Source organism: Panthera leo, chromosome A1, assembly GCF_018350215.1.
Source record: "Panthera leo isolate Ple1 chromosome A1, P.leo_Ple1_pat1.1, whole genome shotgun sequence".
NCBI lineage: Eukaryota > Metazoa > Chordata > Mammalia > Carnivora > Felidae > Panthera > Panthera leo.
In genome coordinates this window covers 129,892,026-129,906,627 of record NC_056679.1, presented here as the reverse complement: position 1 = coordinate 129,906,627, position 14,602 = coordinate 129,892,026, and the positions used below count along the sequence as shown (strand labels likewise).

Here is a 14,602-nt window from a genome sequence, read left to right as displayed (position 1 = left end):
AACACGTGTTACCTACATATCTTTTAGCAAACTCTCATTTTCCTTTTGTTCTCAAACACGCCACCGGTATAACTGAGGCCCACAAGGGTCGCTGTGACCCATCTTACAGATCCCTAAAGTCCTCTAATCCTAACACAGCCACAAACCTGTCTTCTGCCACTGGTGCCTACATGATGCTCTCATGTATCCAAAGTATCACAATTCGTTAGGAGTGAAGAAAAGGTGAAACTACCCTCCCTCCCCATTTGGGACCTTATCTTTGTTCACAGCTGTGTCTCAGGCATCCAATACAATGGATTTGTCAGATGGACAAAGCAAAGAACACTACTTCAAGAGCAACTTATAAAGACTTCAGCAATAAATTTTTTGAGTTTTTATTCTCCTTTTTACGAGCCCCTTTTCCTAGGAGTCAGGTAAGAGATTGTGTACTACAGCAAGGATAAGCACCATGCTATACTAAAATTCTCCCTGGAGCGCCTGGGTGGCTCAGTCTGTTAAGCTGCTGACTCCACTTCAGCTCAGGTCACAATCTGATCGTGCATGAGTTTAAGTCCAGCATTGGGCTCTGCACTGTCAGGGCAAAGCCTACTTGGGATTCCCTCTCTCTGTCTCTCTCTGCCCCTCTCCTGCTCATTTTCTCCCTCTCTCCCCCTCACTCCTCAAAATATATAAAATAAAATTCTCCTGTTCAGTGTTCAGCACACAGTTTTTTGTTTTTTGTTTTGTTTTTGATCAAGCTAGTCCTGTTGAGTCTCTCCTCCCTTAAAAGTTCCCACCAAAAGGAGCACCTGGGTGCTCAGTCCTTTAAGCATTCAACTCTTGATTTCTGTTCAAGTCATTTCACAGTTCATGACCTTGAGTCTCAAGTTGGGCTCCATGCTGACAGCACAGAGCCTGCTTGGGATTCTCTCTCCCTCTCTCTTCCTGATCCTCCCCTGCTTGCACTCTCTCTCAAAAATGAATAAACTTAAAAAAAAAAAGTTCCCACCAATAGGTTCTTTCCCTCCCATTACTGTAACAATAGACAGAGACATAACATTCTCAAATCCTCACACAAGTTCATAGCAGCAGAAATGACCCTTTATAAAAGTTGGAGCCATTCTTTAAATAACATGTTTTTAAAAGCCAATATAAAATTTGGCAGAGCAAGAGACAAGATCTAGAATTAACATGGCATTTGGTGGGACAATTAAAATTACCCAAACAAAACTAAAAACAAGCTATTTCACCTATCCGAGGACTTAAAAACACAATAAGTAAATTTTACTACAGTATAATATCCTAAAGTGGCACCCAGGTAGTCTCACATTGGACATTCATAATTTCCACTGTTTGGAAATTTCCCCCAGGGATCACATCATGAAGTGAGAGGTTTCTAAGGACTAAGTGTGAAAGACTGTGACACTTGGCTGAGCATTCTTATACTAATCAATCCATCTCAAAGTAGTCACGTGGTTCCATTTTGTTAACTTATTTAGAAAACACAGTAACTCATCAAGAAGAGTATTCTTTTTTATTTTCCTTCCAGAACAAACTTTTATTCCTTTCTCTTGCTTCAGCTTGTTTTTCACACTTTTTACGAGCATAGTTACTCATTTTCTTTTACTCTCACATTCATGGGATCAGTCAATTGTATACACATAGCATAAACACATACACAGTCATGTGATCTTCTCCTAACACAACATAGACCACAATTCTGAGGAAGCACTTTTTTAAAATTTTTTTTCAAGAACAGAATTTAGTGATTCATCGCTTACATATACCATCCAAGTGCTCATCCCAACAAGTAAGGGAAGACTATTCTGAAGTACAACTGACCTATGAACAACATGACAGGGCCAACTCCCACCGCCACACTCAGTCAAAATTTTATGAGTAACTTTTGACGTCCCCCCAAACCTAACTACTAACAGCCTATTGTTGGCCAGAAGCCTTATCAGCAACATGAACAGTTGAGTAACATGTGTATTTTGTACTTTATATGTATTATATACTACTCTTACAATAAATTAAGTTAGAAAAAAGAGAATGTTACTACGAAAGCCATAGGGAAAATACATTTATAAAACTTTACTGTAAAAATTTATCTGTATAAACAGATCCACACAACTCAAACCTGTGTTGTTGGAGAATCAACTATATTTGGTAACCCGGTTTCACCTCGTCTCAGTTCTGTTTTACCCTCATCATGAAAACAATACACACGCTGTTTAGTGGGAATTTATTTATCATTAACCCTTGAGTTTTTAAAAAGTCTAAGTTTTAGCTTTGACCACATAAACAACCTAAGAGAGTGTTTAGTTTTCTTCTGTAGCAGATTTTAATAGCCTACTAAATGACTTTTAAGAGTTTGTATATTAGGACTTTCCCAATGAACACCACAAGACTATCCATGTCTTTCATCTCCCTCAGTACTGGACGTATCTCTTGTACATGATAAGCAATCAATTATCTGTTCAATGACCCTTAAGCAGAAAAATTTTAAGATTAATTCCTAACTTCCAGCCTAGAAAGATTCCTAACAAAAACAAATTATGGAAAATGTCCTTTTTAGAGATTCATGCAGAAGTACTTTTCAATGGAAGGACAGGTCAGGATTTGCTCCAGCAAATTAAACTACTGGGGCACCTGGGTGGCTCAGTCAGCTGGGCATCCCAACTTTGGCTCTGGTCACGACCTCACGGTCCAAGCCCCACATCGGGCTCCATGATGACAGTGCAGAGCCTGCTTGGGACGAAACTAAGTGTACAAAGGTCTTGGCTTCTAGACCAAAACAGTGATTAAAAACACTAACATCTGTATTTAAATCAGGCTGTAACTCAGATTTTCATCTCAAAACTTTCATGGTGCTTATACAGATTAACCTAGAGTAATAGAGATAATAAATTCATAGAATTACACAACTTTAGAACTGAAAGGGTTTTAAAGAATCACCAAGTTTAAGTATCTTGCTCAAAATCCCAAAGCTGTTCAGTACAGAAAAGTATTCTACACTGGAAAACATTTCTTCTCACACCTGTTAACCTGTTCACTTATCTTCTAACAACAAGTACAATATATTGCTGCTTTCAAAAGATCTTTTCCTCTTTTTAAGTTTCGATTGCTTCCTTTACCACAGCATATAATTTTACAAGTTACACATCATGTCTACAAAATATTATTTGGTTAAAACATTTATAATTACATTAGAATAACTATTTGTACCTTAAGTTTCCTTGTTTTCATAGACTCCAGATTTTGATTTTAACAGTACTTTATATCAACATTTTTATATTCAAGTTTCTGTGAAAAGCATACTGTTTATAAAAAACAAAATCTTGTGTGTGTCAAATCAAGCTCAATTTTGTTACTGCAAAACAATTTTCTCTCAACTGCTGATTTTCTAATATGTCACCCCTGAAAAGAGCATAAATTATTTTAATGTGAAAGAAAAATAGAATATAGAAATTGTTGGCACACAAAGAGAAGCAGGCTGCACTTTTAAGTGCACACTGCAATACTGTGCTATAGCAACTAGCTCAGCTATGAGCTTACATTTTATTTATTGCTGTAGGAAACTAATTTAGTACATGAAGACCATCTTAGCATTATAGTAAAAGTATTATTAAAGAAAACTTTCCCACCTTTAGATTACCTAAATAACATTATTAACTAGCAAAGTTCCTTTTTTTTCTTAAATTTTTTTTAATGTTTAATTATTTTTAAGAGAAAGAAAGAGCATGAATGCGGGAGGGGCAGAGAGAGGGAGACACAGAATCTGAAGCAGGCTCCAGGTTCTGAGCTGTCAGCACAGAACCCCCCTCCCCCCCCAACCCCGCACATGAGGCCCAAACTCACTCATGCTCCACGTTTCCAGGTTTGGCTACTTCAATCTAAATTGAAGGCGTTAAGCTGAATTTTTTTCCAGGTATCTTAAGTTTTTGCATATTTTCCCAAAACTCCTGCTCTTTTAAGTTTTGCACTATGCCACTTTGAAACCTAGAAGGTATGTAGAACAAGTCTCCTCTTCTATATATTCATTTAACATTTATTGAGCACCACCCACTCATATGCATTCTTCTGAACTTGACAGGAAGACTGTAACAATAAAGGTTTACATTCCTCTCTCATGAAACTCATAGTGTAGGGGATCCAAGAAAGATAAGTCAACAACTGAAAGTCAGCACTATGGAACTGATACTATGCTGAAAGTACACACAAGATGCTAGGTAGACCTATACTTTACTGCAAATACAGTAGAAACAGCCTCATACTACAAGTAAATGAGCCAAGAAAGTTGAAAGGGTGAGAAAGCTAAGTCAAACAGGCTATTCAGAATACAGCCTCTGATTAGGCACAATTTGTAAAATAAATGAGCATGACTTTAGGGGAAAAAAAATACAATTTGTAGAGACTGCTTAAGCTGAATATAAATTATACCTAAAACTAAAACAACACGTTATGAGAGTACAACTCGGGAAAGTTGAACTATGAATTGAGACTTTACAGAAGGGTACTCTTTGACAAAATAACTGTAACAATCTTTAGACACTTGATTTCAGAAAACAGCAAATATGAAAGTTAAGTGGAAAGGTGTAAGATGAGGATAAAGGTGAGAAAAATCAGCAAGAAATTCACAGAAAAACCTAAGAGGATAAACAGTCCAGCTTTTAAATCCTAGTCGGCTTTTGGGGCACCTGGGGGGCTCAGTTGGTTAAGTGTTCAACTCCTGATTTCAGCCCAGGTCACGATCTCATGGTTCATGGGATCTAGCGCTGCCTTGGGTTCTGCACAGACAGCACACAGCCTGCTTGGGATTCTCCTTCTCTCTCTCTGCCCATCCCCAAATAGTGTGTGTGTATGTGTGTGTGTGCACACTCTCTCTCTCAAAATAAATGAAAATAAACTTTTTAAAAAAAATCCTAGTTGGCTATCAAGCAAAAGCAACAATGATCTAAAAAGCAATCTTCGGGGCGCCTGGGTGGCTCAGTCGGTTGAGCGTCCGACTTTGGCTCAGGTCATGATCTCACGGTCTGTGAGTTCGAGCCCCACGTCGGGCTCTGTGCTGACAGCTCAGAGCCTGGAGCCCATTTCAGATTCTGTGTCTCCCTCTCTCTCTGCCCCTCCCCTGTTCATGCTCTGTCTCTGTCTCAAAAATAAATAAACATTTTAAAAAAATTAAAAAAAAAAAAAAAAAAGCAATCTTCAACAAACGGAATTTCTCTTATATTCAACATCCTTGAATAAATCTAAGATTGGCTATTCAAAACCACTAGGTTAAAAGTAAAGAGAACCAGGGCACCTGGGTGGCTCAGTCTCTTAAGCATGTGACTTCAGCTCAGGTCATGATCTCTCAGTTTGGGAGTTCAAGCACCACATCGGGCTCTGTGCGGACAGCTTAGAGACAGGAGCCTGCTTCAGAATCTTTGCCTCTTTCTCTGCCCCCCCGCCTCAAAAATAAACAAACACTAAAAAAAAATTTTTTTTGAAAGAAAGTATAGGGAACCTAATGGAATTCTGGCTTAAACTTTGATGTACGTAGGAATCACCTGGGGAGCCTGTTAAAAATGCAGATTCCCAAATTATATGGTCAAAGTGAGGCTTACAAAAGGCAAAAATACTATGAGAGTCACCAGTGTTACAAGGTGCAGTCCAAAACAGGTTGAACAGCATGAAAATCACTACTTTAGTAAGGTGAAAACAGTCAAATACAAAAATGTCAAAGTAAGTGAATGAAAAAAGCAAAGTCTTTTCAACAAATGGTGTTAAAACAACCAATAAAGGGCTCTCACCCACCAGTTATGTCAAACTCCCTCCCTATATCTGACCTACATCCATCAATTACCCAAGCAAGTCAAAATTTTAACTTTCTGAATTTCAGCTCTATCCCTCATAAATGCTCCCTTTTATCGCAGCTTCTTTTTCCCATGTGAACTTCAATACCCTCAAAACAGTCTCTGCCTTCAGACTGTTCTCTACCAACCAATACCCCGCTTCTGGCAACCTAGCCATCTTATGGGTCGCATCACTATCCAGTTTAAAATCTTTCAGATGTTATCTATTATTCTAAACTTTCTAAGGTCAAATGGAAAGAATTCATAATCTTTCGATACAATAGAGAAGTAAAATTACAAACATTTCTACACAAGTAGCAGTTCTCATAATCAAAATTAACTATGTTAAATCACTTACATCATAAAACAATTTCCTATCAGCAGCCAGACGTTTGGAAGCCAGAGTCTTGGTAACATGATAGAAGGTAAGTAATGCTCTGTGCTGTCGAAGATCATCTTGGACTTTCACAGATTCTATAAGAGTGGGAATGAGTTCAGGCCACTGTCTAGGACAGTCCAATCTAGCAACTTTTGCAATCAGCACTGCAATCTGAGTTGCAATCTAAAGGGAAACAAAGTAGTCATCAGAAACACACATATATAATCAAAGCAACAGATAAGGAATGCATTCACAGTTGAAAATTACCTTCTGGTCAGTTATACATTTGACAAAAGTGAATACAATTTCACTGAAAACTTCTTACTTAAGACAGTGGTTCACCAAGTATGGTCTATGAATCCCTTGAAGAGGGGAAGGGGGCTAAGACCCTTTCAGGGATCTGCAAGGTCTCTCTTTAATTTATCACTGTGATGCTAGATGTTCTTCATGTAACTTTTCCTAAAATAATACTTGGCAACAGAGTATAGGAAGCAGCAGATATGAAAATCTAGATGTTTTCTTTTAAATATCCAGACACTATGGAGATAAACAATAATGCAAAAACAATGCCACTCTTCTCCTTAAATATGTATTTGTTGGGGGAAACAACTATGCTTCATTTTTTTTTTAATTCTATTTATGTTAACAAGTAATGGTTTTATTAATATTAAAAAATTTGTTTCAATTGATAACACAGTAAATATCAAGATATAATGTGCCGTTTTATTTTAGCAGAATAAAGAAGTTTTAAGACCACAAAGTTTGAGAATCACTGACCTAAGAGTAGAAATGAACATCAAATATTATGTTTGTAAATAATGACATTTGTACAGATCAGTGTTTCCCAAATGCTGGCTGACAGAACATATTAAGCAATGGTTTATCACAAACCCCTCCCAACCATCTCCTGCCCCAGTGAGAAATACTTCTTTAATCCCAATCTTCCCTCACCTCCTTCAAGGGACTACAAAGCAGAGAACTAAGATCACTGTAGAACAGATTGAGATAGAACTGGATTAGATACATCACAAAATCCAGTGAGGCTAAATATTCAAATTAAAATAATTAAGTGTAATAAATAGTAACTTGTAAAAATTTACGAATTTTTGAATCCATATGCAAAACATTCTTACACGCAAAATCTCACTGTAAAGGGAAGAAAGAAATGGAACTGAATAATCTATTACAGTATATAGGGAGAAGTGAAAATGTCATGGGTGTCGGGAATAGACAAGATATACTGTAGTCTAAAAAAAGGAGGGGAATGGGGTGCCTGGGTGGTCTGAGCATCCATCCAGTTTCCCCTCAGGTCATGATCTTATGGGTTCAGGTTTGTGAGTTTAGACCCTGCACTGAGCTTGCTGCTGAGAGCACAGAGCCCGCTTCAGATCCTCTGTCCCTTGCTCTCTCTGCCCCTACCCTGCTCGCTCACTCTCTCAAAAATGAATAAACATTCAAATAAAATTTTAAAAAGGAGGTAGAGAATAACAAATCATCAAAATTAATTTCTATGCAATAAGACTAGAAATATATAGAAACTTGCTTTCAATACTGTATTTCTTAAAATGACTTCTGAATTTTAAAACAGCCAAGTATAACGAAAATTCTTGACAGCTAGAAATTAACCTCAAAATTTAAAACCCACAAATATTACAAATAGACATGATAAAATTGCATTTTTCCTGCCAAAAAACAAAATTAGTTCGGAAAAGAAGTAGAAAGTAGGGGAACAGAAAGCATACTTAGCATTCATTTTCTCACTAACCTGGTTTACTGGTTCGTTGAAGTTGGTGATTAGCCCTGCACGCAACGTAGATTTCTCCTCCTCTGAGAGAGCACTATAAAAAGATTAATTCATTATGCAAGAGGATGCTACCTAACAATAAACATAGATAATCACTACTTTGAATTTTAACAATAAAAAGCCTTTCAAAAAAGAGGCCACTCATTAGTTTTGGTAAATAAATAGAATTACTGCCATTACTTGTATATTAACACATCAAGTAATTCCTAAGTGTAAAGCTCCTTCACAAGTGAATACAAAGTACAAAATAGTAAGCAACAGGAAATAAGACAAATCCAGAATGACAAATGTGGTACTGTGACATCTGCTTTATTAATATAAAAATAGTTGCCTAAAAAAAATTAATGGCTTCTTAAAAAAAAAAAAAGTGTGTATGAATAAATATTAGCCTTCCACTGACTTCTTTTATAAAATCTGAGTGAGGTTATTCTATAGGGGAAAGGATCAGGAATCAGAGGATATTTGCAATTCAAGATTTATTAGAATGCAACTAGTTTAGGGGGCCTTGGAGGCCCCCTGCTGTATCAGCGCAGAGCCTGCTTAAGAGCCTCTGTCCACCTCTCTCTGCCCCTCCCATGCCTGCACATGTTCTCTCTCTCAAAAATAAACATTAAAAAAAAATCAACTAATTTATAATTTTTCATTTTACACCTCCAGGAAGGATAAAAACAATACTAACAATTCTGCCTGCAAATGAGTTAGTAAACTACAAGAGCAAAAGACCAGGATGGAGAATATTCACTATTAGAGTATACACATTTTGATTTTTGAAATATATGAATGTATTGTTTATTTAAAAATTACATTTTAAAGCCCCCATATTAAGGTTTTCCATTATGGCTATGATAGAGTAGATGGTATCAGATGAATCATGCCAGTAAGATCAGCTATAAAAGTGCTACACAACTTTGTTTTTTAAGTATTAAGGCATCTCTCTGTTACGAGTAGAACTGTGTCCCTCCAAAAAGATATGTTCAAGCCTTAACCCCAAGTATCTCTGAATCTGACCTTATTTTAAAACTGGACACTTGCTGATGTAATCAAGTCAGAATGAGGTCATAACAAATTAGGGTGGGCCCTGATCCAATGACTGGTGGTGCCCTTTACAAGGAAAGGAAAACGTGGACAGACACAGAACAAACACGTGAAAAGGCGGCCATGTGATGATGGAGGCAGAGATTGGGATTACAACTGCAAGCCAAAAACCCCTAACGATTGCAGACCACAAACAGAGACTAAAAAGAGACAAGGAAAGATTTTTCCCTAGGACCTTCAGAATAAGCAAAGCCTTGACAAGCATCTTCACCTTAGACTTCTAGCCTCCTGAACTGCGGGACAACACAATTCTGTTGTTGTAAGCTACCCAGTTTCTGGTAGTTAGTTATGGCAGACTGAAGAAACTAATGCAGCATCTAAAACAATGTAGGCAGCCATGACTTGAAAGATGAAGGTCTAGAAAAAAGGGAGAGGAACTGTGATGAACCAGAACATTTCCCCTGGAGCTATCTGCCCATAAAAAATCAAAGCAGGAACTACACGACTAATGAGCTAAGAGATTTCACTAAGTCTCAAGTGCTGAAAAGGCAAAAACTGACGCTCAGGGCGAACCAGTAAGGCAATACTTTGGTAAACACCCAAAGATTGCAGCTGAAACCCGAAGAAGGCTAAAAATTAGGATTAAGAGTAAACCAGAAAGATGGGGTGCCTGGGAGGCTCAGGTGGTTAAGGGTTTAACTTCGGCTCAGGTCATGATCTCGTGGTTCATTGATTTGAGCCCCGCATGGGGCTCTGTGTTGACAGCTCAGAGACTGGAGCCTTCTTCAGATTCTGTGTCTCCCTCTTTCTCTCTCTGACCCTCCCCTGCTGGCTCTCAAAATAAATAAAAACATATAAAAAAAAAATTAAAAAAAAAAAAGTAAACCAAAAAGAGATCACCCTCAACTAAGTCAAGGTTGAAGTCATATTCTATTTGCCTGCCTGGAAAAAATTAAAATTTTCTCTAAAGAAAAATAACAAAATTTCAAGCCTCTCCAATTTTCCCTCAACAATGCTTAGCATTCAGTCAAAAACTGACTATGTATACTACAAACCAGGTAAAAGTTATTAAAATCAAAACACAAATAAAAATAGGAGACACAAGGGTGCCTGGGTGGCTCAGTCGGTTAAGCATCCGACTTCGGCTCAGGTCATGATCTCACCATCCATGAGTTTGAGCCCCGCGTCGGAATCTGTGCTGAAAGCTCAGAGTCTGGAGCCTGCTTCCGATTCTGTGTCTCCCTCTCTCTCTGCCCCTCCCATACTTGTGCTCTGTCTCTCTCTCAAAAAATAAATAAAATGTAAAAAAAAAAAAAAAAAAAAAAAAAAAAAAAAAAAAAAATTTGTTTGTTTTTTTTTTTTAAATAGGAAGATACACAGGGCACATGGGTGGCTCAGTTAAGCATGCAACTCTTGATCTCAGCTCAGGTCTTGACCTCAGGGTACTGAGTTCAGGTCCCACAGTGGGCGCCATGCCAAAACAAAAGAAAAAAAACAAAAAAACAAAAAAAAAAAGAAAAAGAAAAAAGAAAAAACAAAAACACCACACACACAGGAAATACAGACATTGTAATTATCAAAATCACACTTTAAAAAAATTATGAATTTGTTGATCAAAATAGGTGAAAACTGTACTATTTCACCACAGAGCTGGAATTCATTTAAAAACAAAAAACAAAAATAGGGGTGCCTGGGGGGCTCAGTAGGTTAAGTGTCTAACTCGGTTTCAGCTTAGGTCATGATCTCAGTCTGTGGGTTTGAGGCCCAGAGCCTGCTTGGGATTTTCTCTCTCTCTCCCTCTGTCTCTGCCCCTCCCCTGCCCATGCTCTCTCTCTCTCTCTCAAAATAAATAAACTTCAAAAACAATGTTTTAAAAAATACCAAAGGAAAATCCTAGAATTGACTTTTTAAAAAATAGCAAAATAAAGGTAACAAACTTAAAGAGAAGTCAGCAGAAAATATACAGATTAAAATACAATGAGGAAAAATGGACTTCTAGAGGCACCTAACTGGCTCTGTCTGTAGAGCATGCAACTCTTCATCTCTGGGCCATAAGTTCAATCCCTACCATGGGCGCAGAGCTTACTTTCAAAAAAAAAAAAAAAGAAGAAGAGAAGAAAAAAAACTAGATTTCTAGTTTCAAGGTGTTCACTGACAGATGTGCACCAAAAAACTGCTAAAGGCAATTCTTTGGCTGAAAACAAATGGATCCAGATGGAAGCCCAATACCACCGAAAGGAAGAACACTAGAAAGATAAATGTAAAGCACTACTGCTGCTGGCTTTTCAGGGAAAGATGGCAGAGAAGGAGAATCCTAAATCATCTTCCCACACATACAACGAGATAACACCCACATTTGTGTAAATAATCCAGAAAACGGCCCCAAGAATGGCAGAACAGACTCTTCACAGCTAAACGTAGACAAGAGGCAATACTGAAGAGGGCAGGCTGGGCAGAGGCGCGGTCAAGAGCAAAAGAGACCTGCAGGACTGTCCTAAGAAGGGAAGGATGAGACAGGCACAGAGAGGGAAGAGGAGCAAACCCCCACACCAGGTACCCCAGGCATGAAGGACACACACAGGTACACAAAGGGAGGACCAATCCCTGTAACATGTGGCTTAAAAACCAAAGAGGCCGCATAATCAGTGAGGCTTACCCCTGGAACATTAAAAATCATTGGGCAAGCTCTGGGAAAGCTGGGAAGGTAGGAGTCCCTGCCCTTGAAGAGACAGCACAACAAACAGCAAGCAAAGAGGCAGCAGTCTGAAAAACATGGGAAAGAGATTTGTTTACTACTCTCAAAGCCTGTGCTGGAGAGGCAGGGAGCTTTGGGAGACTTCTCCGAAAACAAAGGAGATATCAGGCACCATTTCCCTCCCCTAACCACAGCCTAGAAATGCAGACAAATGATGGAACCAGTCAGCACCAACGCTCTTCACCTAGCCTGCTAACAGTGTGCCCCACTCCGGTATTCTCCTGAGGATCTGCCCCGTACAATACCTCGTTGGCTAGAGCCATACAAAGCAGTGCCACAAGCCGGGTAGTGTGCACACAGCCCCAAAACGGGCCAGAATACTCCAAAGGGGCTCCCACCACTGAAAGAGAGAGGATGCAGAAACATCTATCACACAAACGGATGTCAAAAGAAAGCCAAAGTAGCCAAGGTTATATTAGACATAATAAACTTCAGAACAAAAAGATGAACCAAGAGAAAAGAAAGACACCATACAATAATAATGGGAAAGGGGCACCTGGGTGGCTCAGGTCATGATGTCATGGTTCATGGGCTCAAGCCCCACCTCAGGCTCTGTGCTCACAGCTCAGAGCCTGGAGTCTGCCTTCCGATTCTGTGTCTCCCTCTCTCTCTGCCCCTCCGTCATTTGCACTCTGTCTCTCTGTCTCTCTCTCTCTCTCTCAAAAATAAACATTAAAAAGTTTTTAAAAAAATGGGAAAAATCAAACAAGAAGATATAATAATAGTAAATATTTATGCACACAACATACAGGTACCCAAATACATAAAACAGTTAATAACAAACATAAAAGAACTAATCCATAATAACACAATAATAATAAAGCACTTTAATATCTCATTTACATCAATGGACAGATCATCTAAACAGAACATCAGCAAGAGGAAGAGAGGAATTTAACAGATATAGTCAGAACATTCCATCCTTAAACAGGAGAATACACATTCTTTACAAGTGCAAACAGAACATTCTGTAGAATAAATTACGCATTAGCCCTTAAAAAAAAACCTCAACAAATTAAGACTATAATCATTCCACACATATGACCACAATGATATGAAACTAGAAGTCATTCACAAGAAAAAATCTGGCAAGATCACAAATACATGGAGGTTAAATAACAAGCTACTAAACAATGAATGGGGCAACCAGGAAATAAAAAAATAAAAAAAATACAAGGAAACAAATGAAAACACAATGGTCCAAAATCTCTGGGATGCAGCAAAAGTGGTTCTAAGAGGGAAGTTAAGAGCAAAACAGCTCAATCACAAGAGCAGGGTGCATACCATACACACAGGAGTTATCACTGAGGTGCCATGTTGTGGTGAATGGGAAAGTGCACTACAGGATCTCTTCTTCATTAAGCCACGACTTTCAAAATCAGGAGGGGTGGCTGACTTTTCCTAACACACAGGAATAGATACAGAGAGTCTGACAAAATGAAGACACAGAGGAATGTGTCCCAAATGAAAGAACAGGACAAAATCATAGCAAGAGAGCTAAAGGAAATGGAGGTAAGTAATATGCCCGATAGGACAATTTAAAGTAATGATCATAGCTACTCACTGGACTTGACAAGAGAGAACTGCTTCAGTGGTCTTAACAAAGAGACAGAAAACAAAAAAGAAACAATCAGAGATGAACAACTCAGTAACTTAAAATAAAGATTCAATGGATGCAGTAGGACAGAGTAGTGAAAAGTAAGTAATCAAGTTGAACAAGAGAAAAAAAAAATACGAAATGAAAATGGAGTAAGGGAATTTAGCAACACCATCAAGCATAATAACATTCACATTACAGGGATCCCAGAAGGCGAACAGAGAGAAAAGAAAGCAGAAAATGTACATGAAGAAATAGCTGAAACTTCCCAAATCTAGAGAAACACACCCAAACCCAGGAGGCAAAGAAAGCTCCCAAAAAAAACAACCCAAAGTGGTCCACACCAAGACAAGTAGTAATTAAAATGACAAAAAATAGTGATGAAAGATTTGCAAAAGCAGCAAGAAAAAACAGTTACATACAAGGGAAACCCCACAAGGCTATAATCGGGATTTTTCAACAAACTCTGTAGGCCAGCACAAAGTGGCATGATATATTCAAAATGCTGAAAGAAAAGGGGGGAAAAAAAAACTACAACCAAGAATACTGTATCCAATAAGGCTGTCACACAGATCAGGAGAGAGAAAGTGTTTCACTGACAAACCAAATTTACAGGAATTCATGACCACTACAACCAGCCCTACAAGAAATGTTAAAGGGGATCCTTGAAGTTTAAAAAAAAAAAAAGACCATAAGTAGGAGTAAGAAAAGTAGGAAGCACAATAAAAGGGTATAAAGTATGACACCATATACAAAGAATGTGGAAGAGAGAGTAGTAAAGAAAGGGTTCAACCTTAAGCAACCATGAACTTAATATACACTGCTATCTGCAGATGTCATATGTAAATCTAATGGCAACCACAAGTCAAAAAATTGGAATAGATATGCAAAAAATAAAGAGAAAGAAAACAAGTACATCACTAAAGAAAGCCATCAAACTGTGAGAGAAAGGAGCTAGAGAAAAAAGGACTAGAGAAAAACTACAAAAGCGACCACAAAACAGGTAACAAAATGGCAGTAAGTATAGACCTATCAATAAATACTCTGAATGCAAACGGAAAAAATACTCCAATCAAAAGACATGGCATGACAGAATGGATAAAAAAGCAAGATCCATCTATACACTGCCTATCAGAGACTAATTTCAGACCTGAAGACAAACGTAGATGGAAAGTAAAGGGATGGAAAAGCAGGTATCATGCAAATGAGTGCCAAA

General features: G+C 38.1%; 1 protein-coding gene across 7 annotated transcripts in view; it reads right to left on the bottom strand.

The window, feature by feature from the left end:
* Positions 1-14,602, bottom strand: part of IPO11 (importin 11) — a 198,482-nt gene that overhangs the window by 154,508 nt on the left and 29,372 nt on the right. For all 7 annotated transcript variants that reach the window (XR_006202884.1, XM_042940046.1, XM_042940027.1 and 4 more), the window contains exons 4-5: positions 7,961-8,033; positions 6,175-6,378 (exon numbers count right to left, since the gene is read on the bottom strand). Coding sequence is in view for 6 of the 7 variants with exons in the window: in XM_042940046.1 (XP_042795980.1) it covers positions 6,175-6,378; positions 7,961-8,033 (277 nt within the window). In the remaining variant the exon portion in view is untranslated. The remainder of the gene's footprint in view (positions 1-6,174; positions 6,379-7,960; positions 8,034-14,602) is intronic.